We start from the raw sequence: 27424 nt of genomic DNA, 5'->3' as shown, positions 1-27424 counted from the left end.
GAACAACATTTTTCAAACATTGAAATTGCATTTTTTTTCATTTTCAAAAAAATTCTGCATACTGAACTTTGAAACCCTATAACTCGCCTCTGACCCTAGTTCTGGTAGTGCCACCTATACTGGGTTGTTCGGGACAGTCTCTAGAACACTCCTGATATAGTGGCTACGAGTTTATATCGAGGATTTTGAACAACATTTTTCAAACATTGAAATTGCATTTTTTTTTATTTTCAAAAATGTTCTGCATACTGAACTTTGAAACCCTATAACTCGCCTCTGACCCTAGTTCTGGTAGTGCCACCTATACTGGGTTGTTCGGGACAGTCTCTAGAACACTCCTGATATAGTGGCTACGAGTTTATATCGAGGTTTTTGAACAACATTTTTCAAACATTGAAATTGCATTTTTTTTTATTTTCAAAAATGTTCTGCATACTGAACTTTGAAACCCTATAACTCGCCTCTGACCCTAGTTCTGGTAGTGCCACCTATACTGGGTTGTTTGGGACAGTCTCTAGAACACTCCTGATATAGTGGCTACGAGTTTATATCGAGGTTTTTGAACAACATTTTTCAAACATTGAAATTGCATTTTTTTTTATTTTCAAAAAAATTCTGCATACTGAACTTTGAAACCCTATAACTCGCCTCTGACCCTAGTTCTGGTAGTGCCACCTATACTGGGTTGTTCGGGACAGTCTCTAGAACACTCCTGATATAGTGGCTACGAGTTTATATCGAGGTTTTTGAACAACATTTTTCAAACATTGAAATTGCATTTTTTTTTTATTTTCAAAAAAATTCTGCATACTGAACTTTGAAACCCTATAACTCGCCTCTGACCTAGTTCTGGTAGTGCCACCTATACTGGGTTGTTCGGGACAGTCTCTAGAACACTCCTGATATAGTGGCTACGAGTTTATATCGAGGTTTTTGAACAACTTTTTTCAAACATTGAAAATGCATTTTTTTTTATTTTCAACAAAAAATCTGCATACTGAACTTTGAAACCCTATAACTCGCCTCTGACCCTAGTTCTGATAGTGCCACCTATACTGGGTTGTTCGGGACAGTCTCTAGAACACTCCTGATATAGTGGCTACGAGTTTATATCGAGGTTTTTGAACAACATTTTTCAAACATTGAAATTGCATTTTTTTTTATTTTCAACAAAAAATCTGCATACTGAACTTTGAAACCCTATAACTCGCCTCTGACCCTAGTTCTGGTAGTGCCACCTATACTGGGTTGTTCGGGACAGTCTCTAAAACACTCCTGATATAGTGGCTACGAGTTTATATCGAGGTTTTTGAACAACATTTTTCAAACATTGAAATTGCATTTTTTTTCATTTTCAAAAAAATTCTGCATACTGAACTTTGAAACCCTATAACTCGCCTCTGACCCTAGTTCTGGTAGTGCCACCTATACTGGGTTGTTCGGGACAGTCTCTAGAACACTCCTGATATAGTGGCTACGAGTTTATATCGAGGTTTTTGAACAACATTTTTCAAACATTGAAATTTCATTTTTTTTTTCATTTTTAAAAAAATTCTGCATACTGAACTTTGAAACCCTATAACTCGCCTCTGACCCTAGTTCTGGTAGTGCCACCTATACTGGGTTGTTCGGGACAGTCTCTAGAACACTCCTGATATAGTGGCTACGAGTTTATATCGAGGTTTTTGAACAACATTTTTCAAACATTGAAATTGCATTTTTTTTCATTTTCAAAAAAATTCTGCATACTGAACTTTGAAACCCTATAACTCGCCTCTGACCCTAGTTCTGGTAGTGCCACCTATACTGGGTTGTTCGGGACAGTCTCTAGAACACTCCTGATATAGTGGCTACGAGTTTATATCGAGGTTTTTGAACAACATTTTTCAAACATTGAAATTGCATTTTTTTTTTATTTTCAAAAAAAATCTGCATACTGAACTTTGAAACCCTATAACTCGCCTCTGACCCTAGTTCTGGTAGTGCCACCTATACTGGGTTGTTCGGGACAGTCTCTAGAACACTCCTGATATAGTGGCTACGAGTTTATATCGAGGTTTTTGAACAACTTTTTTCAAACATTGAAAATGCATTTTTTTTTATTTTCAACAAAAAATCTGCATACTGAACTTTGAAACCCTATAACTCGCCTCTGACCCTAGTTCTGGTAGTGCCACCTATACTGGGTTGTTCGGGACAGTCTCTAGAACACTCCTGATATAGTGGCTACGAGTTTATATCGAGGTTTTTGAACAACATTTTTCAAACATTGAAATTGCATTTTTTTTTATTTTCAACAAAAAATCTGCATACTGAACTTTGAAACCCTATAACTCGCCTCTGACCCTAGTTCTGGTAGTGCCACCTATACTGAGTTGTTCGGGACAGTCTCTAGAACACTCCTGATATAGTGGCTACGAGTTTATATCGAGGTTTTTGAACAACATTTTTCAAACATTGAAATTGCATTTTTTTTATTTTCAACGAAAAATCTGCATACTGAACTTTGAAACCCTATAACTCGCCTCTGACCCTAGTTCTGGTAGTGCCACCTATACTGGGTTGTTCGGGACAGTCTCTAGAATACTCCTGATATAGTGGCTACGAGTTTATATCGAGGATTTTGAACAACATTTTTCAAACATTGAAATTTCATTTTTTTTTTCATTTTCAAAAAAATTCTGCATACTGAACTTTGAAACCCTATAACTCGCCTCTGACCCTAGTTCTGGTAGTGCCACCTATACTGGGTTGTTCGGGACAGTCTCTAGAACACTCCTGATATAGTGGCTACGAGTTTATATCGAGGTTTTTGAACAACATTTTTCAAACATTGAAATTGCATTTTTTTTCATTTTCAAAAAAATTCTGCATACTGAACTTTGAAACCCTATAACTCGCCTCTGACCCTAGTTCTGGTAGTGCCACCTATACTGGGTTGTTCGGGACAGTCTCTAGAACACTCCTGATATAGTGGCTACGAGTTTATATCGAGGTTTTTGAACAACATTTTTCAAACATTGAAATTGCATTTTTTTTTATTTTCAAAAAAGTTCTGCATACTGAACTTTGAAACCCTATAACTCGCCTCTGACCCTAGTTCTGGTAGTGCCACCTATACTGAGTTGTTCGGGACAGTCTCTAGAACACTCCTGATATAGTGGCTACGAGTTTATATCGAGGTTTTTGAACAACATTTTTCAAACATTGAAATTTCATTTTTTTTTTCATTTTTAAAAAAATTCTGCATACTGAACTTTGAAACCCTATAACTCGCCTCTGACCCTAGTTCTGGTAGTGCCACCTATACTGGGTTGTTCGGGACAGTCTCTAGAACACTCCTGATATAGTGGCTACGAGTTTATATCGAGGTTTTTGAACAACATTTTTCAAACATTGAAATTTCATTTTTTTTTTCATTTTTAAAAAAATTCTGCATACTGAACTTTGAAACCCTATAACTCGCCTCTGACCCTAGTTCTGGTAGTGCCACCTATACTGGGTTGTTCGGGACAGTCTCTAGAACACTCCTGATATAGTGGCTACGAGTTTATATCGAGGTTTTTGAACAACATTTTTCAAACATTGAAATTGCATTTTTTTTTATTTTCAACGAAAAATCTGCATACTGAACTTTGAAACCCTATAACTCGCCTCTGACCCTAGTTCTGGTAGTGCCACCTATACTGGGTTGTTCGGGACAGTCTCTAGAATACTCCTGATATAGTGGCTACGAGTTTATATCGAGGATTTTGAACAACATTTTTCAAACATTGAAATTTCGTTTTTTTTTTCATTTTCAAAAAAATTCTGCATACTGAACTTTGAAACCCTATAACTCGCCTCTGACCCTAGTTCTGGTAGTGCCACCTATACTGGGTTGTTCGGGACAGTCTCTAGAACACTCCTGATATAGTGGCTACGAGTTTATATCGAGGTTTTTGAACAACATTTTTCAAACATTGAAATTGCATTTTTTTTTTATTTTCAAAAAAATTCTGCATACTGAACTTTGAAACCCTATAACTCGCCTCTGACCCTAGTTCTGGTAGTGCCACCTATACTGGGTTGTTCGGGACAGTCTCTAGAACACTCCTGATATAGTGGCTACGAGTTTATATCGAGGTTTTTGAACAACTTTTTTCAAACATTGAAAATGCATTTTTTTATATTTTCAACAAAAAATCTGCATACTGAACTTTGAAACCCTATAACTCGCCTCTGACCCTAGTTCTGGTAGTGCCACCTATACTGGGTTGTTCGGGACAGTCTCTAGAACACTCCTGATATAGTGGCTACGAGTTTATATCGAGGTTTTTGAACAACATTTTTCAAACATTGAAATTGCATTTTTTTTTATTTTCAACAAAAAATCTGCATACTGAACTTTGAAACCCTATAACTCGCCTCTGACCCTAGTTCTGGTAGTGCCACCTATACTGGGTTGTTCGGGACAGTCTCTAGAACACTCCTGATATAGTGGCTACGAGTTTATATCGAGGTTTTTGAACAACATTTTTCAAACATTGAAATTGCATTTTTTTTTATTTTCAACGAAAAATCTGCATACTGAACTTTGAAACCCTATAACTCGCCTCTGACCCTAGTTCTGGTAGTGCCACCTATACTGGGTTGTTCGGGACAGTCTCTAGAACACTCCTGATATAGTGGCTACGAGTTTATATCGAGGTTTTTGAACAACTTTTTTCAAACATTGAAAATGCATTTTTTTTTATTTTCAACAAAAAATCTGCATACTGAACTTTGAAACCCTATAACTCGCCTCTGACCCTAGTTCTGGTAGTGCCACCTATACTGGGTTGTTCGGGACAGTCTCTAGAACACTCCTGATATAGTGGCTACGAGTTTATATCGAGGTTTTTGAACAACATTTTTCAAACATTGAAATTGCATTTTTTTTTATTTTCAACGAAAAATCTGCATACTGAACTTTGAAACCCTATAACTCGCCTCTGACCCTAGTTCTGGTAGTGCCACCTATACTGGGTTGTTCGGGACAGTCTCTAGAATACTCCTGATATAGTGGCTACGAGTTTATATCGAGGATTTTGAACAACATTTTTCAAACATTGAAATTTCATTTTTTTTTTCATTTTCAAAAAAATTCTGCATACTGAACTTTGAAACCCTATAACTCGCCTCTGACCCTAGTTCTGGTAGTGCCACCTATACTGGGTTGTTCGGGACAGTCTCTAGAACACTCCTGATATAGTGGCTACGAGTTTATATCGAGGTTTTTGAACAACATTTTTCAAACATTGAAATTGCATTTTTTTTTTATTTTCAAAAAAATTCTGCATACTGAACTTTGAAACCCTATAACTCGCCTCTGACCCTAGTTCTGGTAGTGCCACCTATACTGGGTTGTTCGGGACAGTCTCTAGAACACTCCTGATATAGTGGCTACGAGTTTATATCGAGGTTTTTGAACAACTTTTTTCAAACATTGAAAATGCATTTTTTTATATTTTCAACAAAAAATCTGCATACTGAACTTTGAAACCCTATAACTCGCCTCTGACCCTAGTTCTGGTAGTGCCACCTATACTGGGTTGTTCGGGACAGTCTCTAGAACACTCCTGATATAGTGGCTACGAGTTTATATCGAGGTTTTTGAACAACATTTTTCAAACATTGAAATTGCATTTTTTTTCATTTTCAAAAAAATTCTGCATACTGAACTTTGAAACCCTATAACTCGCCTCTGACCCTAGTTCTGGTAGTGCCACCTATACTGGGTTGTTCGGGACAGTCTCTAGAACACTCCTGATATAGTGGCTACGAGTTTATATCGAGGTTTTTGAACAACTTTTTTCAAACATTGAAAATGCATTTTTTTATATTTTCAACAAAAAATCTGCATACTGAACTTTGAAACCCTATAACTCGCCTCTGACCCTAGTTCTGGTAGTGCCACCTATACTGGGTTGTTCGGGACAGTCTCTAGAACACTCCTGATATAGTGGCTACGAGTTTATATCGAGGTTTTTGAACAACATTTTTCAAACATTGAAATTGCATTTTTTTTTATTTTCAACAAAAAATCTGCATACTGAACTTTGAAACCCTATAACTCGCCTCTGACCCTAGTTCTGGTAGTGCCACCTATACTGGGTTGTTCGGGACAGTCTCTAGAACACTCCTGATATAGTGGCTACGAGTTTATATCGAGGTTTTTGAACAACATTTTTCAAACATTGAAATTGCATTTTTTTTTATTTTCAACGAAAAATCTGCATACTGAACTTTGAAACCCTATAACTCGCCTCTGACCCTAGTTCTGGTAGTGCCACCTATACTGGGTTGTTCGGGACAGTCTCTAGAACACTCCTGATATAGTGGCTACGAGTTTATATCGAGGTTTTTGAACAACTTTTTTCAAACATTGAAAATGCATTTTTTTTTATTTTCAACAAAAAATCTGCATACTGAACTTTGAAACCCTATAACTCGCCTCTGACCCTAGTTCTGGTAGTGCCACCTATACTGGGTTGTTCGGGACAGTCTCTAGAACACTCCTGATATAGTGGCTACGAGTTTATATCGAGGTTTTTGAACAACATTTTTCAAACATTGAAATTGCATTTTTTTTCATTTTCAAAAAAATTCTGCATACTGAACTTTGAAACCCTATAACTCGCCTCTGACCCTAGTTCTGGTAGTGCCACCTATACTGGGTTGTTCGGGACAGTCTCTAGAACACTCCTGATATAGTGGCTACGAGTTTATATCGAGGTTTTTGAACAACATTTTTCAAACATTGAAATTTCATTTTTTTTTTCATTTTTAAAAAAATTCTGCATACTGAACTTTGAAACCCTATAACTCGCCTCTGACCCTAGTTCTGGTAGTGCCACCTATACTGGGTTGTTCGGGACAGTCTCTAGAACACTCCTGATATAGTGGCTACGAGTTTATATCGAGGTTTTTGAACAACATTTTTCAAACATTGAAATTTCATTTTTTTTTTCATTTTTAAAAAAATTCTGCATACTGAACTTTGAAACCCTATAACTCGCCTCTGACCCTAGTTCTGGTAGTGCCACCTATACTGGGTTGTTCGGGACAGTCTCTAGAACACTCCTGATATAGTGGCTACGAGTTTATATCGAGGTTTTTGAACAACATTTTTCAAACATTGAAATTGCATTTTTTTTTATTTTCAACGAAAAATCTGCATACTGAACTTTGAAACCCTATAACTCGCCTCTGACCCTAGTTCTGGTAGTGCCACCTATACTGGGTTGTTCGGGACAGTCTCTAGAATACTCCTGATATAGTGGCTACGAGTTTATATCGAGGATTTTGAACAACATTTTTCAAACATTGAAATTTCATTTTTTTTTTCATTTTCAAAAAAATTCTGCATACTGAACTTTGAAACCCTATAACTCGCCTCTGACCCTAGTTCTGGTAGTGCCACCTATACTGGGTTGTTCGGGACAGTCTCTAGAACACTCCTGATATAGTGGCTACGAGTTTATATCGAGGTTTTTGAACAACATTTTTCAAACATTGAAATTGCATTTTTTTTTTATTTTCAAAAAAATTCTGCATACTGAACTTTGAAACCCTATAACTCGCCTCTGACCCTAGTTCTGGTAGTGCCACCTATACTGGGTTGTTCGGGACAGTCTCTAGAACACTCCTGATATAGTGGCTACGAGTTTATATCGAGGTTTTTGAACAACTTTTTTCAAACATTGAAAATGCATTTTTTTATATTTTCAACAAAAAATCTGCATACTGAACTTTGAAACCCTATAACTCGCCTCTGACCCTAGTTCTGGTAGTGCCACCTATACTGGGTTGTTCGGGACAGTCTCTAGAACACTCCTGATATAGTGGCTACGAGTTTATATCGAGGTTTTTGAACAACATTTTTCAAACATTGAAATTGCATTTTTTTTTATTTTCAACAAAAAATCTGCATACTGAACTTTGAAACCCTATAACTCGCCTCTGACCCTAGTTCTGGTAGTGCCACCTATACTGGGTTGTTCGGGACAGTCTCTAGAACACTCCTGATATAGTGGCTACGAGTTTATATCGAGGTTTTTGAACAACATTTTTCAAACATTGAAATTGCATTTTTTTTTATTTTCAACGAAAAATCTGCATACTGAACTTTGAAACCCTATAACTCGCCTCTGACCCTAGTTCTGGTAGTGCCACCTATACTGGGTTGTTCGGGACAGTCTCTAGAATACTCCTGATATAGTGGCTACGAGTTTATATCGAGGATTTTGAACAACATTTTTCAAACATTGAAATTTCATTTTTTTTTTCATTTTCAAAAAAATTCTGCATACTGAACTTTGAAACCCTATAACTCGCCTCTGACCCTAGTTCTGGTAGTGCCACCTATACTGGGTTGTTCGGGACAGTCTCTAGAACACTCCTGATATAGTGGCTACGAGTTTATATCGAGGTTTTTGAACAACATTTTTCAAACATTGAAATTGCATTTTTTTTCATTTTCAAAAAAATTCTGCATACTGAACTTTGAAACCCTATAACTCGCCTCTGACCCTAGTTCTGGTAGTGCCACCTATACTGGGTTGTTCGGGACAGTCTCTAGAACACTCCTGATATAGTGGCTACGAGTTTATATCGAGGATTTTGAACAACATTTTTCAAACATTGAAATTGCATTTTTTTTTATTTTCAAAAATGTTCTGCATACTGAACTTTGAAACCCTATAACTCGCCTCTGACCCTAGTTCTGGTAGTGCCACCTATACTGGGTTGTTCGGGACAGTCTCTAGAACACTCCTGATATAGTGGCTACGAGTTTATATCGAGGTTTTTGAACAACATTTTTCAAACATTGAAATTGCATTTTTTTTTATTTTCAAAAATGTTCTGCATACTGAACTTTGAAACCCTATAACTCGCCTCTGACCCTAGTTCTGGTAGTGCCACCTATACTGGGTTGTTTGGGACAGTCTCTAGAACACTCCTGATATAGTGGCTACGAGTTTATATCGAGGTTTTTGAACAACATTTTTCAAACATTGAAATTGCATTTTTTTTCATTTTCAAAAAAATTCTGCATACTGAACTTTGAAACCCTATAACTCGCCTCTGACCCTAGTTCTGGTAGTGCCACCTATACTGGGTTGTTCGGGACAGTCTCTAGAACACTCCTGATATAGTGGCTACGAGTTTATATCGAGGTTTTTGAACAACATTTTTCAAACATTGAAATTGCATTTTTTTTTTATTTTCAAAAAAATTCTGCATACTGAACTTTGAAACCCTATAACTCGCCTCTGACCCTAGTTCTGGTAGTGCCACCTATACTGGGTTGTTCGGGACAGTCTCTAGAACACTCCTGATATAGTGGCTACGAGTTTATATCGAGGTTTTTGAACAACTTTTTTCAAACATTGAAAATGCATTTTTTTTTATTTTCAACAAAAAATCTGCATACTGAACTTTGAAACCCTATAACTCGCCTCTGACCCTAGTTCTGGTAGTGCCACCTATACTGGGTTGTTCGGGACAGTCTCTAGAACACTCCTGATATAGTGGCTACGAGTTTATATCGAGGTTTTTGAACAACATTTTTCAAACATTGAAATTGCATTTTTTTTTATTTTCAACAAAAAATCTGCATACTGAACTTTGAAACCCTATAACTCGCCTCTGACCCTAGTTCTGGTAGTGCCACCTATACTGGGTTGTTCGGGACAGTCTCTAGAACACTCCTGATATAGTGGCTACGAGTTTATATCGAGGTTTTTGAACAACATTTTTCAAACATTGAAATTGCATTTTTTTTTATTTTCAACGAAAAATCTGCATACTGAACTTTGAAACCCTATAACTCGCCTCTGACCCTAGTTCTGGTAGTGCCACCTATACTGGGTTGTTCGGGACAGTCTCTAGAACACTCCTGATATAGTGGCTACGAGTTTATATCGAGGTTTTTGAACAACTTTTTTCAAACATTGAAAATGCATTTTTTTTTATTTTCAACAAAAAATCTGCATACTGAACTTTGAAACCCTATAACTCGCCTCTGACCCTAGTTCTGGTAGTGCCACCTATACTGGGTTGTTCGGGACAGTCTCTAGAACACTCCTGATATAGTGGCTACGAGTTTATATCGAGGTTTTTGAACAACATTTTTCAAACATTGAAATTGCATTTTTTTTTATTTTCAACAAAAAATCTGCATACTGAACTTTGAAACCCTATAACTCGCCTCTGACCCTAGTTCTGGTAGTGCCACCTATACTGGGTTGTTCGGGACAGTCTCTAGAACACTCCTGATATAGTGGCTACGAGTTTATATCGAGGTTTTTGAACAACATTTTTCAAACATTGAAATTGCATTTTTTTTTATTTTCAACGAAAAATCTGCATACTGAACTTTGAAACCCTATAACTCGCCTCTGACCCTAGTTCTGGTAGTGCCACCTATACTGGGTTATTCGGGACAGTCTCTAGAACACTCATGATACAGTGGCTACGAGTTTATATCGAGGTTTTTGAACAACATTTTTCAAACATTGAAATTGCATTTTTTTTATTTTCAAAAAAGTTCTGCATACTGAACTTTGAAACCCTATAACTCGCCTCTGACCCTAGTTCTGGTAGTGCCACCTATACTGGGTTGTTCGGGACAGTCTCTAAAACACTCCTGATATAGTGGCTACGAGTTTATATCGAGGTTTTTGAACAACATTTTTCAAACATTGAAATTTCATTTTTTTTTTCATTTTTAAAAAAATTCTGCATACTGAACTTTGAAACCCTATAACTCGCCTCTGACCCTAGTTCTGGTAGTGCCACCTATACTGGGTTGTTCGGGACAGTCTCTAGAACACTCCTGATATAGTGGCTACGAGTTTATATCGAGGTTTTTGAACAACATTTTTCAAACATTGAAATTTCATTTTTTTTTTCATTTTTAAAAAAACTCTGCATACTGAACTTTGAAACCCTATAACTCGCCTCTGACCCTAGTTCTGGTAGTGCCACCTATACTGGGTTGTTCGGGACAGTCTCTAGAATACTCCTGATATAGTGGCTACGAGTTTATATCGAGGTTTTTGAACAACATTTTTCAAACATTGAAATTGCATTTTTTTTTATTTTCAACAAAAAATCTGCATACTGAACTTTGAAACCCTATAACTCGCCTCTGACCCTAGTTCTGGTAGTGCCACCTATACTGGGTTGTTCGGGACAATCTCTAGAACACTCCTGATATAGTGGCTACGAGTTTATATCGAGGTTTTTGAACAACATTTTTCAAACATTGAAATTGCATTTTTTTTTATTTTCAACGAAAAATCTGCATACTGAACTTTGAAACCCTATAACTCGCCTCTGACCCTAGTTCTGGTAGTGCCTCCTATACTGGGTTGTTCGGGACAGTCTCTAGAACACTCCTGATATAGTGGCTACGAGTTTATATCGAGGTTTTTGAACAACATTTTTCAAACATTGAAATTGCATTTTTTTTTATTTTCAACAAAAAATCTGCATACTGAACTTTGAAACCCTATAACTCGCCTCTGACCCTAGTTCTGGTAGTGCCACCTATACTGGGTTGTTCGGGACAGTCTCTAGAACACTCCTGATATAGTGGCTACGAGTTTATATCGAGGTTTTTGAACAACATTTTTCAAACATTGAAATTGCATTTTTTTTTATTTTCAACGAAAAATCTGCATACTGAACTTTGAAACCCTATAACTCGCCTCTGACCCTAGTTCTGGTAGTGCCACCTATACTGGGTTGTTCGGGACAGTCTCTAGAATACTCCTGATATAGTGGCTACGAGTTTATATCGAGGATTTTGAACAACATTTTTCAAACATTGAAATTTCATTTTTTTTTTCATTTTCAAAAAAATTCTGCATACTGAACTTTGAAACCCTATAACTCGCCTCTGACCCTAGTTCTGGTAGTGCCACCTATACTGGGTTGTTCGGGACAGTCTCTAGAACACTCCTGATATAGTGGCTACGAGTTTATATCGAGGTTTTTGAACAACATTTTTCAAACATTGAAATTGCATTTTTTTTTCATTTTCAAAAAAATTCTGCATACTGAACTTTGAAACCCTATAACTCGCCTCTGACCCTAGTTCTGGTAGTGCCACCTATACTGGGTTGTTCGGGACAGTCTCTAGAACACTCCTGATATAGTGGCTACGAGTTTATATCGAGGTTTTTGAACAACATTTTTCAAACATTGAAATTTCATTTTTTTTTTTCATTTTTAAAAAAATTCTGCATACTGAACTTTGAAACCCTATAACTCGCCTCTGACCCTAGTTCTGGTAGTGCCACCTATACTGGGTTGTTCGGGACAGTCTCTAGAACACTCCTGATATAGTGGCTACGAGTTTATATCGAGGTTTTTGAACAACATTTTTCAAACATTGAAATTGCATTTTTTTTTCATTTTCAAAAAAATTCTGCATACTGAACTTTGAAACCCTATAACTCGCCTCTGACCCTAGTTCTGGTAGTGCCACCTATACTGGGTTGTTCGGGACAGTCTCTAGAACACTCCTGATATAGTGGCTACGAGTTTATATCGAGGTTTTTGAACAACATTTTTCAAACATTGAAATTTCATTTTTTTTTTTCATTTTTAAAAAAATTCTGCATACTGAACTTTGAAACCCTATAACTCGCCTCTGACCCTAGTTCTGGTAGTGCCACCTATACTGGGTTGTTCGGGACAGTCTCTAGAACACTCCTGATATAGTGGCTACGAGTTTATATCGAGGTTTTTGAACAACATTTTTCAAACATTGAAATTGCATTTTTTTTTATTTTCAACAAAAAATCTGCATACTGAACTTTGAAACCCTATAACTCGCCTCTAACCCTAGTTCTGGTAGTGCCTCCTATACTGGGTTGTTCGGGTGGCTACGAGTTTATCGAGGTTTTTGAACAACATTTTTCAAACATTAAAATTAATTTTTTTGTTGGAAAAATTGTCTTCGCTTGTCTACGGTGGGAGACGAGAGGGTCAAAAATCTCATTTTTCTGTCCGCGTGGTATCTGAAGGGCCCCAGAAGTATTTCTTCAGTTCATTAGTTATGTCTAATAAAAATTCTATCCAATAACAATAACAGAAACGTATAAGTCGGTTCCAAATAAAGCTTAAAAACATTATAGCAGAGCTTATTCTAGCGAATCATAGATGGCGCTAGTCTAGTGAAATATTTCAAAACTGACTAGCAGTGGTTGAAATGTTTTGTTCCTAGCTATGAAAACGTTTTGTTCCTAACTTGACACAAGCTAAAAGTATCGCTGATTTCTTTATAGAATGTAACATAGATATGTGAAAACAATTATTTTTTAAATAGTCAACACTTGGCCGGCTATGTATTAAAGGTTAAGCCACTGTAAAAAAAAAAAAAAAAAAAAAAGCAAATTTGTAATTTAAATAATATAAGTATCCTTTGGTCTCATTAAGCAGAGGAAGCTAAAACCGAGATATCTGGGAATACGTCCTCAATGTCAAGGCAATCAATCTGAACATGTCAATCTGAGATGATAAACAGACATGTGCTTAGTTGAAACACGTTTTCTCGAAGAGCGAAACTACTTTCACTAATTCCTCCCGAAAGCGACTGCATTTTTAAACTAGAAAAATTTAAATAGCACTAGCCGAAAAAACTTGGTTTTTAAATTCGCTTTTAATGGACAAAGAGCACTAGAAATGTTCCGACAACTGACCAAAGTTGATTTTAAGGATTTCCGGCTGAAAAGGATGTCACCACACCAAATGGGGAGAAGCAAATAACTCACAAAACACTTTTCATTTTTAATCCACCGCCGATCTGAGCACCGGCTCCTTCAACCGGGAACACACCCGGGCTGCCCAAAAGCCGGTTAACTCTTCCTCGTGGTTGTTTATTGGACATCATTGTTGTACGATAAAATCACAATTATGGAATTAACCGTGTGCACTCATTTGATGGCCCGAAGCCGTTCGAAACCGTACAATCCGGAACCGAAACTCAGCACCAGACGGGGGACTTGTTGGTTTTTGTCTCGTGTGTTGGGATTTATCCTTATTTTAGAAATACGGACGTCTTGGAATCTATAGGAGAGAAGAGAAATAGGAAAGGATTAGTTAAGGTGAAAGGGCAAACTTGCTTGAGTTTTGTAGAACTTACCCAGTGATTTACTTGGACCTCGCACGCATCTTCCTGCGTTTACGCTTCAACCTCCGCATACGCTTCTTACGCCACTGTTGGAAGAAAAGTGAAAAAGAACGCCATTAGAAAATGCTCGACGCAAACCGGTTTCCGGTGTGGTGTAAAAATCGATAATGGATGGATAAAAACGTGGTTGAAATTTTCACACGAAAATGCTCGAATCGAATAAAGTAGTTTGTAATACTGCAACATCAATAATTGATGTTTAATAGGAATTCAAGAATCTGACACGTGTAGATCTCTTATTAAATGAAGTAAAATAATGCTAATTTTCATAGAAGTAACACAACACAATCACGATAAAGCATCGTCAAAACATTTGTTCACTATCATGACAAAATTTAACCACTTTATCACCGTTATCACTTTGAAAATTGCACAATTTCAGAACACATCTTTTACCTTAGCTCTCATTTTAGGAAATGCGGGAAAGCAGGTACACTAAAGTACGTCTTTACCGCTTGACACACGTTGAATGAAAGAGGAAGTTTTGCCCGGTTCGGGTCATCACGTTGGCTGCCCTGCGTTTGCGCGGTGACCGAAAATGTCAAAGCGTTGTCAAAAGCAAACGCTTACGAGGCGTTTGTTAGCCGCCCGAACAATGAAACGCATGCCCGATTGAGGGCGGCTGAAAAGAACCGACCTCTACTGTAACGGTGTAGCTGAAATATTGCGGCTTTTCTATGGTTTGCTCAAAATGTGTACCGGACTGATTCCACGTGGTTTAATTGATCATTTTATGTTAAACAATTTTTGATATTATGGATTATTTATACATAATTTGAGCTTTGAAAAATTTTACAAAATTATTCATCGAATATTTTTCTATAATAATAAAGACTAATTAATAAAAAAAATTCAACTCTTCTTAGGCAATCTTTTCACGCTTGTAAAGGATTTCTGAAATTTTTACGGTTGTAAATTCATTCGAGAAAGATATAAATCCTAGTAAAATTCTTTAAAAACTTTCAACTTAAATTTTGGTCAGATTAAAAATACAGAAACAAAATTCATATTCAAATTCAGGATTCAGTTCTCAGATTCAAATGTTTTCACGAGGAAACTTAAAGACGTACAAAATTGTACCGTGAACGGCCCTAATTCTGCGCAGTCCCAAACTCTGCGCATTTTCATATTCAAACAGAAATATTTCAAGATGTGATGAACAAAATATTCATGAAAAAAGCTGAATCTCTTCAGTTACTGTTTATCTTCAAAATGCTTCCAATTATTTTGAAAACTGATGAATTGTTCGCGAGAAATTGAATAAATCAAAATAAATGTAGGAAGCAAACGTTGAAAAATGGCCGGCGTTAGCAGTACAGCTTAAGCGTTAGGAAAACAAAAAGATCAAATGAAACCGTTTTAAACAGAATTTTCTCATTGGAAATGCCTTTACGTGAAAGATAAAATCATTCTGAACATGACTGCCAAAAAAATTTTAGATAAAAATGGTTTTTCAAATCAAAACAATGATTTAAGCAATGCGCAGAATTTGACACCATTTGTTTACTTATGTTCCTAATGCGCAGAATGAAAAGCACCTGATGTTTAAGTTGCAAGGAATTGAATGCAGGGAGTTAGGAGACGTTTAATTACAGTTTTCTAATAAGTTTTATGAAGATAGGGTATCCGTAAAGTTGTTGGGAGTTTCTTAGGAATCCCTTCGAATCTACATGTTTTGTTGACAAAAAATAGAAAATCTTGATTTCCGTTCTCTATCGTGTTCGCGTGTTTATCGTTCAGTTCCAACTGTACAGACTGTTCCGACATACACAAGCGGTTCCGGCGGGCCGCGGAATCGTCCCAGCTGGGGGAACTACGCGAAGCTTCTCTCGATTCACCCGCTTACTCGCACTCGTTGACTAACTGATACTGACTGATAGTAAGCCAAATGAAGCAGCGCGTAGTTCCCCCAGCTGGGGCGATTTTGTGACCCGCCGGAACTGCTTCTGTATGTCGGAATAGTCTGCACTGCACACTAACGAAACAAGTTAGTTTGACCAGATCCGGCGAACAACATGATCGGTCAACAAATATTTGGTAAGCGAGCTGCAGGAAAAAAGCATCTGTAAGAAATAGTGAAAGAAAGTGTCACATAAGCTTCAAAGATCCAAGGCTTGAATTTGCCCTTTTTCATATTCTGCAATTTGCAATAGCGTTAAACATGCTTTTTAATACATTTTAAGTAAATTAAATGTTGGTCTTATCAGTACGGAGTGGTATATTGGTTTTATTTGGGTGCGCAGAATATGGGACATATGCGCAGAATTAGGAACAAATAGAAAATAGTGCGCAGAATAAGGGCCACTCGCATTTTTCCCAAATGTTGTAAATAATCCACATTTTTGTTCCAAAATCAAGCTCTGATTATTTTTGCCGTTAAGTTTGTTAGTTACCCCAACTGTACACAAAATTTTGAGGATATTCATTGAAAGGTAAATTTTTTATAACATAAAACATTTGAAAAATCCTTAACTGCGCAGAATTAGGGCCGTTCACGGTATACAAACTTATTCTGAAATATTCAATTCGTTACAAAAGATTGGTATGTTGACAGAAAATGATGGGAAAACGACAACGATTTAACACTTTGCTCGAGGTTTCCACCCAATCGTTTTTTGGATAAAATCGACAAAGTTGGACAATGGTAAAGCCTTTGCCTCCCACCAAAAAAACTACTTTTCTCGTTTGTCGAGAAAGCGCTCCAGATTCCGACCGAACAAACCCCATCAACCTAGCTAGGAACCACCAATCTAGATGACAACGGTTGACAATTGCACCGGACAATCGCTTCCTGTCACCGGAAAGTGACGCCAAATGTGTTAGAGCAAGGATTTATTCACTGGCCTTGCCATGTGCTCTCGTCTTCGTTGCAGTATAACTTCAGGGGCTTATACGGATGATGAAGCGACAACGCATATTTGGACAGAGAATTCAGCAGCAATGTTAATGTGCTTTGCCAGGGTGAATTTGTCTGCTTTATTGCCGCATTGGTTTATGGTGTTTGACTTCCCTTTGTCTGGCTAAACAAACTATCTGAAAATTCGGAAATTTAACTGATTTGTCACTGGAAATGTAAATCCAAGATTAAACCATTTTTATGACAATTTTTTCCCAAGTTAATAGACGAACTCAAATCTAATGTCAATTTCCAAATAATGACACGATTTTTTTTCTCTCTCTCTCTCCCCTTTCAGACCTTCTGTGTGGTATCGAAGCGATTTCGCAAGAACTACATCCACCGGTTCACCGGAACCAAGAGTCTGTTCTGCTTCACTCCGTGGAGCCCAACCCGACGTGCCTGCGTGTATCTGGCGACGAATCAGTTCTTCGACTACTTCGTCATGGCCACCATCCTGTTCAACTGCATCTTCCTGGCGATGTCCGAAACGATCGAAGAGGCGGAGTAAGTATATCTATTTATCTAGCTATGTAGATTTTTTACCGATTTGTTCAACAGTTTGATTGAAAATTTGGCAATTATTTGCATCACACTCGAGTCGACGGAATCTTATGTTGACTTGTGCACAGAACAAAATGCGATTTAGCATTTTAATATTATAAACGCCACCCACATCTTTTAAATTTTAATGAATATTTAAGTGTACTTGAAATTCATCTTGAAATAAGCTTCTGCACTTGGGCTTGTCTTCGGCTAATTAGCAGCAAACAAATCAGAACTGAAAAAAACGCCTGAATGTACACTATACATTCAGAGTTGCGTAAACTCGCTTCGGAAAGAATCATTCGACTGTTTTCTTCAGAGTTTAACACGACCGAAATGTTAAAAATGTCTAATATGTCAAAAATGACAAAAATGACAAGAATGAAAAAAAAAATTCAAAGTGACAAAATTGACAAAAATGAAAAACATGAGAAATTGACAAAAAGACAAAAATGACAAAAATTTCAAAAATGACAAAAATTACAATAATGACAAAAATGACAAAAATCACAAAAATGACAAAAATAACAAAAATGACAAAATGACAAAAATGACAAAAATGACAAGAATGACAAAAATGACAAAAATGACAAAAATGACAAAAATGACAAAAACGACAAAATGACAAAAATGACAAAAATGACAAAAATGACAAAAATGACAAAAATGACAAAAATGACAAAAAAGACAAAAATGACAAAAACGACAAAAAAATGACAATAATGACAAAAATTACAAAAATAGCAAAAACAAAAATTACAAAAAAAATAACAATAATTACAAAAACTACAAAAATTACAAAAATGACAAAAATTACATAAATTAAAAAAATTACAAAAATTACAAAGATTACAAAAATGACAAACATTACAAAAAATTACAACAATTACAAAAATTAGCCAACCATTCAAACTTCAAAATTCATCCATCGAATACTTAGTTTACATGTCAACGAATGGGCAGCCAAGTGACAGGCGTTTAATACTTACGATATTGAATTTGCCATTAAAAACTTAAACCTAATTTTTAGTATTAATCAATTTGATTATTAAGCAACGTCATTTCAAATTTTCTACCAATTGTAAATAGAAAGAAACCAATTTTATTTTGCGTTTCTTCCTCTTCTAAATGCTAAACTCCACCCACATTCAAAAGGGTTCCTGATAAATTACACAAGTCCACAAATTCCTTTTCAAACTGCTAAGAACTTTAGAACTTATTTTCTGCCCTGAATCCAAATGTTAATTTTTGTTCTATAAGCTTTTGTTGTTTTTAAATAATACCAAAATTATTATTTTTTTCTATAAGCTTTTGTTGTTTTTAAATAATTTTTCAAAATATGTAAAAATCATTTAAGAAAATTCGGAACGTTTTTGACAAAACTTTAAAATATTACAAAACTTGTTGAAATAAAAGCTTTTATTAAATTATCATTTTTCCGTTAGTTATATTGACTTCTGCTTTAAACATTGAAGAAGCTTTCTTTTAGCTTAAATACTTTCTCTCATTTTGTTTAATAAGGGAATTCCAACGAATTTAGAAAAAAATCAACTAAAATTGAATTTTCGATATTTTTAAAAGCAAAATTTAAATCATTTTGCAGGCTTCAACAAAAAGGTTTAATTAAATAAAACTTTTTTTTGAAACTTTATTTTGTTATGTCAGCAATACTTGTTATGATATCTTTCTTATTTTCAAAAACTGTAGAATTTAACTTTTTAAGATCATTCATCATCAAAATATTTTTCCAAGTTTAATAAAGTTTTTTGAAGTTTAATAAAATAAAAGTGCAGAACCATTTTTTTTTCTTTCATGGAGGTTTGAACTAACAGTTATCAATTATTGATTTCACTTAGCACTGATTCATGTTTAAACTTAATAACTTCATATCACGAAAACTAGAAACGATAGACAAAATCTGTGTAACGATTCTAGTTCAAGAAATTTCATAAATCTCCAAATCAACCAAATTAACAGAGCCATCAAAATGATGTTTTCTTAAGATATCAATTGAAACTTTGCTTTTTCCCCAGGAACGGGTTCAGCCCAGAAGGAGCTGCCCAGCAACACCCAGTCCCTGGTCTAAAGCCACGGGGACTAACGGGTTTGGGCGCTCAAGGCCTCTTTTGTTCCTGGGTCTCAAGGCGTTTGTTAGGCTGGGGGAGTTTTCGGATGGGTAGATTCCTAGTAAAAATAAATACCTTTGGTAAAATCGATGTATTCGGCGAATTCGGTTGACGGGTGGAAAGCACACGGGGGTCGGGCTGGTAGCGGGGAAATCGCCCACTCGGTTGAACGTCGGAGTCGCCAAGGGACGGGCGACGCCTGGATGGAACGGGAGGAGCTGCGCGGTCCCACGCACCACACTCACGGCACGGCTGGGCAATCCGGTCTCTCTACCGGGCTTGGATAGGCAACCCACACACGCGCCTATGGGACCTCTCGGCTGGACCGTCGTCGTCGCACCGGACGCAACGTATGGAAACGGATGGGATGAAAGGTGCGATACCACACACCGCACTCACGGCTAATCGGTTCTGTATCTCTCTCGGCTGGGATGGGACCAGACTGACCAAGCCACGCGTAGTGTAGGATCACACACACAAGGCTGGTCGTCGTTTACGCTGCTGGCTTAGCGCGCTTGCTGGGCGCGCACCTCGGCTGTTGGGATGCTGCTCATAAAAATATTCGAGCCACGCGTAGGGCGGTCACGCACACAATCTTGATCGCGACTCGAACGCGCTGGCGGCTGGCACACAAGAGCGTTTAAATCCAACAAACAAACGCGCTGGTTGGATTTTCGCACACGGTCACTGTTGCTTGGGATGGCAATTAACTGGCTATCGATATCGGTCGATCGATAGGAACCTTCGGACTTTGTAAGGGGTTCGCTTTGGGTATTCGTACTTTCTTCAGGAGCACTCACTAATCACGTCTGCCTTTGACCGCTGCCGGAAACCAAGAGACTTGGTGATTTGTCTCGCCTCAGCAAGAAACCTCGGCTCGGCTCTGCTTGCGTTCTTCCCAAAACGCGTGAATCTTGCGGCGTTGCGTTATGGGCGTACGCAAGCCGTCAAACCCATGTGCGTTCTTCCATTTCACCTACTCCTCGCTGACCACTCTTTTGAATTCGAACTCGCCGTTTACTATTAAACTATCTATTTACAATATCTTAAAACCTAACTCCAACCCATCAATAAATATAAAAATAAAATTAAAGCAAAACAAAACAATGTTACCGAGTTGGTAACACAATTATATTCTATGAATAAATTTTCAAAACGGTAAGATGTATTTGTTGAAAAAAAAAAAAAAAAAAAAAAAAAAAAAAAAAAAAAAAAAAAAAAAAAAAAACCTTTCTAAAAACATATCTGAGTTCCTTGGAGCCAAAGGGGTATAAGTGCATAAAAGCTGATTTCGAGAAAAAAGCACTTAAAGTTCGTTACGTTCCAATAATTTCCATAGATATTTGTATGAAATTTTTCAATGAGTTTGATATTCTAATATAAAAATAAATCATTTGAAATCATTTTTGAGAAAAAACAACATCTTTTTGACGTTAATTGAGACAACACATGATTTTTGATTTTTGCCCTTTGGCTCCAAATAAATTCACTTATACCCCTTTGCCACCACTTCCATCTGTACCGTTGAGCCGTCAACACGTACGCCGGAGCATCGTATCGTTGCTGTGTACCTGCAGGAACATTTTTACATTATTTATTTTTTCCTTACCTGTTTTTCAATCAGCACTTTTCAGTGCTAAAATTATTTCTTTTTTCTTTTATTCATATTTTTCTCTTTTCTTTCCAGCATGGGGAAGTCTTCGGCCGGCTCAAGGGCCGGAAGAAAACGGATTGCTGAACCTAATCCAGGGCCATCTGCCAAAAAAGTTGAAATTTCCAATTCATTCGATGTCCTTCATAACATCGGTGATGAGGAAATATTCATATTTAATTCTGATAAGAGTACTAAGAAACCTTCTTCTTCTTCTTATACTCTTAAAAACGAAAAGGTTCCACCAATTACGGTCACGATTCCTGACTTCAATGCCTTTCGGAAAGAAATCGTCACTTCCGTCAAGGATGTGAAGATTTCTTTTCAGATCGGTCGAAGGGGAACTGCTCGTATTTTGGCGGAATCTTTTAATGATTTTCAAAAAATTTTAAATTATTTGAATAATAAAAAACATCATTTTTTTACGTACGACACTAGAAGTGATCGTCCATTTAAAGTTGTACTTCGTGGTCTCACCGGCAATCAGACACCGGATGAGATCACATCTGAATTAAATTCTTTGTTAGGTTTTTCTCCAATTCAAGTAATTCAAATGAGGAAAAGAACCAACACGAATAATATCAGTAATGTTGGTTTTGCTCCTGAGCTTTATTTGATCCATTTTAAAAAGGATCAAGTTAATAATTTGCAAATTCTTGAAAAGGCTCGTCTTATGTTTCATTGTCGAGTCAAATTCGAACCTTTTCGAAAACCTTCAACCAATTTCCTTCAAAATATTACGCAATGTCGTCGTTGTCAAGCTTTTTGTCACGGCACTAAAAATTGTAGAATGAATGCCAGATGCATGCTTTGCGGCTCATTCGATCATGAAAAATCTAAATGCCTTTATGGTGGTGATAAACCAAAAACAGAATTTTTCAAGTGTGCAAATTGCGCAGGTAATCATTCCTCGAATTCGCTAGACTGTCCCATCAGGGCAAAAATTATTGCTTCTAGGAAAAATCCCAAAGTTTCCAGAAAAGTTTCTTCTCCTCCTTCCTCTTTTTCGTCTTCACACGTCGGGCCGGCAAACAACCTGCCTGTTCGCATTCAGCCTCGGTCTACATTGGAATCACGGCTGGGTAATACCCGAAGTGATTTTAATGTTACCTGTGCTGAATCTGCGCCACAGACTCGTTGTTTATCGTTCTCAGAGGTGGTTGAAAATGGGTTGCCCTCTCCAGGCATAACTAATAAAAATGGGAAAAAACCAAGTCTCAACGTTCATGCGAAGGCTTGGGAAAATCCCCGAAATTCAAATACTTGTTCTTCTCTTTCATTTTCTGATCCTAACAATTTTGTTGATTTGGGTGAGATTACTGAGGAAAAATTAAAATTTTTGCATCAAAATTTAATGGAAATGATGCAACTTATGTTGAAAGCAAATTCAATGTTTGAAGCTTTCCAAACTTCTTTTAATTATGCTAATAAAATTATTATGACTTTGCGATTCCCTCATGGATCCAAATAGATGTTTAAATATTATGAATTGGAATGCTAGATCTTTGCTGGCTAACCAAGATGAATTCTTTTTATTTTTGAAAACTCAAAACATACATATTGCTGCCATCACTGAAACTTTTTTAAAGCCAGACATTAACTTGAAAAGCAATGCTTTCTTTAAAATTTTGCGAAATGATCGACTTGATCGACAAGGTGGGGGTGTAGCTATTGTCATCAATAGTCGTCTCAAATTTAGACTTCTTCCTTCTTTCAATACAAAAGTCTTAGAAACAATTGGAATTGAATTAGAAACGTCTATGGGGAAAATTATAATTATTGCCGCATATTTGCCTTTTCAATGCAGCGGTTAACAGAAAAATTTTTTGAAGGGAGATTTACAAAAACTCACCAGAAATAAATCTAAATTTTTTGTTATTGGTGACTTTAATGCAAAACACCGATCTTGGATTAATATTTCATCAAATTCAAATGGGAATATTTTATTTAATGACTGCTCTGCAGGTTATTACACTGTTGAATATCCTAATGGGCATACTTGTTTCTCTTCGATTAGAAATCCTTCCACAATTGATTTGGTTCTAACGGATTTAGGCGAGCATTGTAGTCAATTAGTTACTCATGCGGACCTCGATTCAGACCACCTTCCAGTAACATTTTCTTTATCCCAAAGTCCCATTGAAAACCCTTTAAAATCAACTTTTAACTTTCAAAAAGCTGACTGGGAGCGATATAGGAATTTTATTGAACGTAATTTGAATGTAAACGTTCCACTGAGTTCAATTGAAGATATTGATTTGGCTGTAGAAAATTTGACAACTTCAATAGTCAATGCTAAAGCCGCTTCAATACCCAAAGTTAAACATAAATTTAATCAACCTTTAATTGATGATGATCTTCAGTTTTTGATACGACTGAAAAACATTCGTCGACGTCAATATCAACGTACTAGGGATCCTTATTTGAAATTTATTTATTGCGACCTTCAAAAAGAGATCAAACGTCGTTTAAATTTCATTCGTAATGAAAATTTTGCTAAAGCAGTAGAGGACATAAAACCCTACTCAAAGCCATTTTGGAAATTAACTAAAATTCTGAAAAAGCCCCAGAAGCCAATTCCTACTTTGAAAGACGGGGATAAACTTCTTTTAACGAATGCAGAAAAAGCTCAAAAATTGGCCCAACAATTTGAGTCTGCTCATGATTTTAATTTAAACGTTGTAAGTCCAATTGATGCTCAAATTTCCCTTGAATTTGATGATATTCTTTCTAAACAAAATGTATTTGAAAGTTCTTGTGAGACAAATATTGATGAACTTAAATTGATTTGCAAAAAATTTAGAAATATGAAAGCCCCAGGGGAAGATGGGATTTTCTATATTCTTATTAAAAAGTTGCCTGAAAGCACTTTAAATTTTTTAGTTAAAATCTTCAATAAATGTTTTCACTTGGCTTATTTTCCCAATAAATGGAAAAATGCCAAAGTAACTCCAATTTTAAAACATGGAAAAAGTGCTTCAGAGCCTTCAAGTTATCGACCAATTAGTTTGCTTCCATCTTTAAGTAAACTATTTGAGAGAGTTATTTTGAATAGAATGATGATTCACATTAATCAGAATTCTATTTTCCCTGATGAACAATTTGGTTTTCGTCATGGACATTCTGCTACACATCAACTTTTGAGTGTAACTAATATAATTAACGCTAGCAAATCTGAAGGTTATTCAACTGGTGTTGCTCTTCTTGATATTGAAAAAGCTTTTGACAGTGTTTGGCACAAAGGTTTAGTAGCTAAATTAGCTCGATTTGATTTCCCTGTATATCTCACCAAAATTATTCAAAATTATTTGACTAGCCGAACCTTACAAGTAAGCTATCAAAATTCATGCTCTGAAAGGACACCCATTAGAGCTGGTGTCCCTCAGGGTAGTATACTTGGGCCAATCTTATACAATATTTTCACTTCTGATCTTCCTGATGTACCAGAAGGAAAAGGTAGAAGATTATTTGCTGATGATACTTTGCTTTCAGCCAAAGGTCGAAATTTACGGGTGGTACGCAGTAGATTGCAACAAAATTTAAATTCCTTTTTGAATTACTTGAAAATGTGGAAAATTTCTCCTAACGCTTCCAAAACTCAACTTATTTTATTTCCCCATAAGCCAAGAGCTCAATTTTTAAAACCTAATGAAAATCATTCCATAACTTTTAATGGGGTTTCATTAGAATGGTCTGATCACGTGAAGTACTTGGGACTTACACTTGATCGGAATCTTACTTTTAAAAATCACATTGAAGATATTCAATCTTAGTGTAATAAATATACTAAATCTCTTTATTCTCTCATCAACAGGAAATCCAAGTTGTGTCTGCGAAATAAGTTACTTATCTACAAACAAGTGTTTCGACCAGCGATAATGTATGCAGTTCCGATTTGGTCTAGCTGCTGCGCGACGAGGAAGAAAGCCATCCAGAGGATTCAGAACAAGGTTCTGAAAATGATTTTGCGGCTTCCACCTTGGCACAGCACCGAAGATCTTCATCGGATTGCGGGCATTGAATCGATCGAAGAGATGGCCAACAAAATCATCTCCAACTTCAGAGGCAAATCGATGCAGTCTTCCATCGCAGAGATTCGTTCTCTTTATAACTAGTTTAATTTTAGGATAGTGATTAGTTTTAAGTTTAAAATATTTTTGCCATTACAGGATGTTCTCCTACATTAAATTCTTAATTGCGCTAAGCAAATTTAATTCTTACAAATAAATTTTTAATATCTAGTTAACTATAGGGCTCTGAACAGTTCATTATTGAGCTGAACACCTAATTTAATGAAAAAATGTAATATAAATGTAATGATGAATTGATACAAATAAAGACATATTTAAAAAAAAAAAAAACCCCTTTGCCACCAACAAATTTCTAGTTTCAGGTGATTTCATCATGTTTATATGATTCAGAAAACATAGACATTTAATTAGGTGAAATTTGAATAATTTATTATTATATTCATTTTTTAATGTTATGATGGGAAATGTACCCTGGTACTGTTAATCGACGAGAGATTTCATGTCTAAAGATCAACCTTGTCTTTTTTACATTTTGTTTCATACAAAGAAAGGAAAGCTCACGCGAGATTTGAAAGTTTATCAACGTTTCACTTATTTTTTTAAGTTTTAAAATCATCTGTTTTATTTTATTTATCTAAGAAAAGTTTCAAAAATGATCTTGAGCGACCTAAATGGCTCAATTTGGCGCAACTCGCAACAGTTGATCAACCGGTTTGGATAGAGGTTAGATCCGAACGATTTTTTTAGTTCAGCTGATAGATCTTGGTTTTTACTTTCTAATGATGATTTGTAGAATATTTTAAAGTAAAGTAAGAGTTATTACTCTGGAGCTATTTTACTGAATAAATAATTCTGATATTCTTTTTGTAACTGCAAAAACTTAAAATAAATTTCATCTTTAAAAACTTTTAAGTTCAAAAATTAATGTTTTTTCGAAAATAACATAAACTTAGCCTTCAAAAGTTGTTCTGAAAATATCCGTTAAAATTTATTTCTTACTACAAAAAAGATATTCATTTTTCATTTTGATTCGTTGTATCTTATTTGGAAAGAATCTATTCTCTAAACACAAATTTTAGTTTTTAATCTATTAAATACAATTCTTTAGTATATTTAAATGATTATTGGATTTGGATCAAATTGTCTCGAACAACTTTTGAAGGTAACTGTGTAACTTATGGTTTGCTCTATGTCGACTGAACGAGAAACACGCACCCATCCTCACTCAAGATCGCTGGTAGACTGCCGTGGCGAGAAGACGTTTCACGACCAGTGATGCCAACTGTTTCGCAGTTCGGGAAAAGTCTTTAAAAGTCTGGATGGCGAATTTTGTAGGTGATGACCTTTTTTTGGTCGCCAGATCGCAATATTGCAGTGTAGGGAATAACACTCATTACTTCATAATAATCATACATTCTTTACACTATCAATGCCTGAGGCTATTGAAGTGATGTCGGCGTTACTACGTTTTAGGCTTTACTTCCTGTTTCACTACCATCTTCGTGGTATTCCTCACTCTTCGATTACTAATTCGAATCATTTCCTGCCATTTTGAATTTTGATTGTTTTGTCATAAAATTAATATCGAAACTCAAAAGTCTGGAAATGTCTGGAAGAAATGACAAAAGTCTGGAAGTCTGGAAACCTGAAAAAATGTCTGGCAAAAGTTCAAAAAGTCTGGAAGATCCAGAAAAAATCTCGAAGGTTGACATCACTGTTCACGACACGACACGACAGCATAGCCCTCGTATGTGTGTGTGTGTGCTTTTATACAGTACGATGGAGGAAGATCACCGACTCGGAAAGGCATATCGCCCGAGAGCGTGTTGCTCTCGCAACTATCGGCTGCACATCTCCCCTCCACACCAAAAAAAGAAAGAAAACCAGAAGCAAAGTTCCGAAAATTGCTCAACTTTCACGAACCATGCTGTATAACATTCAAAGAAA

At 36.3% G+C, this 27424-nt stretch overlaps 1 protein-coding gene and 1 long non-coding RNA gene across 2 annotated transcripts in view; one reads left to right on the top strand and one right to left on the bottom strand.

Moving 5' to 3' along the window:
- LOC129757613 (sodium channel protein 60E-like) overlaps nt 1-27424 on the top strand; it is a 909603-nt gene that overhangs the window by 776388 nt on the left and 105791 nt on the right. Inside the window, exon 4 of the mRNA XM_055754888.1 lies at nt 17422-17630. Within this exon, the coding sequence (XP_055610863.1) occupies nt 17422-17630 (209 nt within the window). The remainder of the gene's footprint in view (nt 1-17421; nt 17631-27424) is intronic.
- Nucleotides 13822-14774, bottom strand: LOC129757619 (uncharacterized). The gene is made up of 3 exons (XR_008739743.1): nt 14624-14774; nt 14180-14253; nt 13822-14103 (listed from the first exon to the last, which is right to left on the bottom strand). It is a non-coding gene; the product is annotated as an uncharacterized LOC129757619 (long non-coding RNA).

Source organism: Uranotaenia lowii, chromosome 3 (assembly GCF_029784155.1).
Source record: "Uranotaenia lowii strain MFRU-FL chromosome 3, ASM2978415v1, whole genome shotgun sequence".
NCBI lineage: Eukaryota > Metazoa > Arthropoda > Insecta > Diptera > Culicidae > Uranotaenia > Uranotaenia lowii.
Note: the sequence above shows the minus strand (reverse complement) of the source record. Positions and strands in the feature narration are given on the sequence as shown.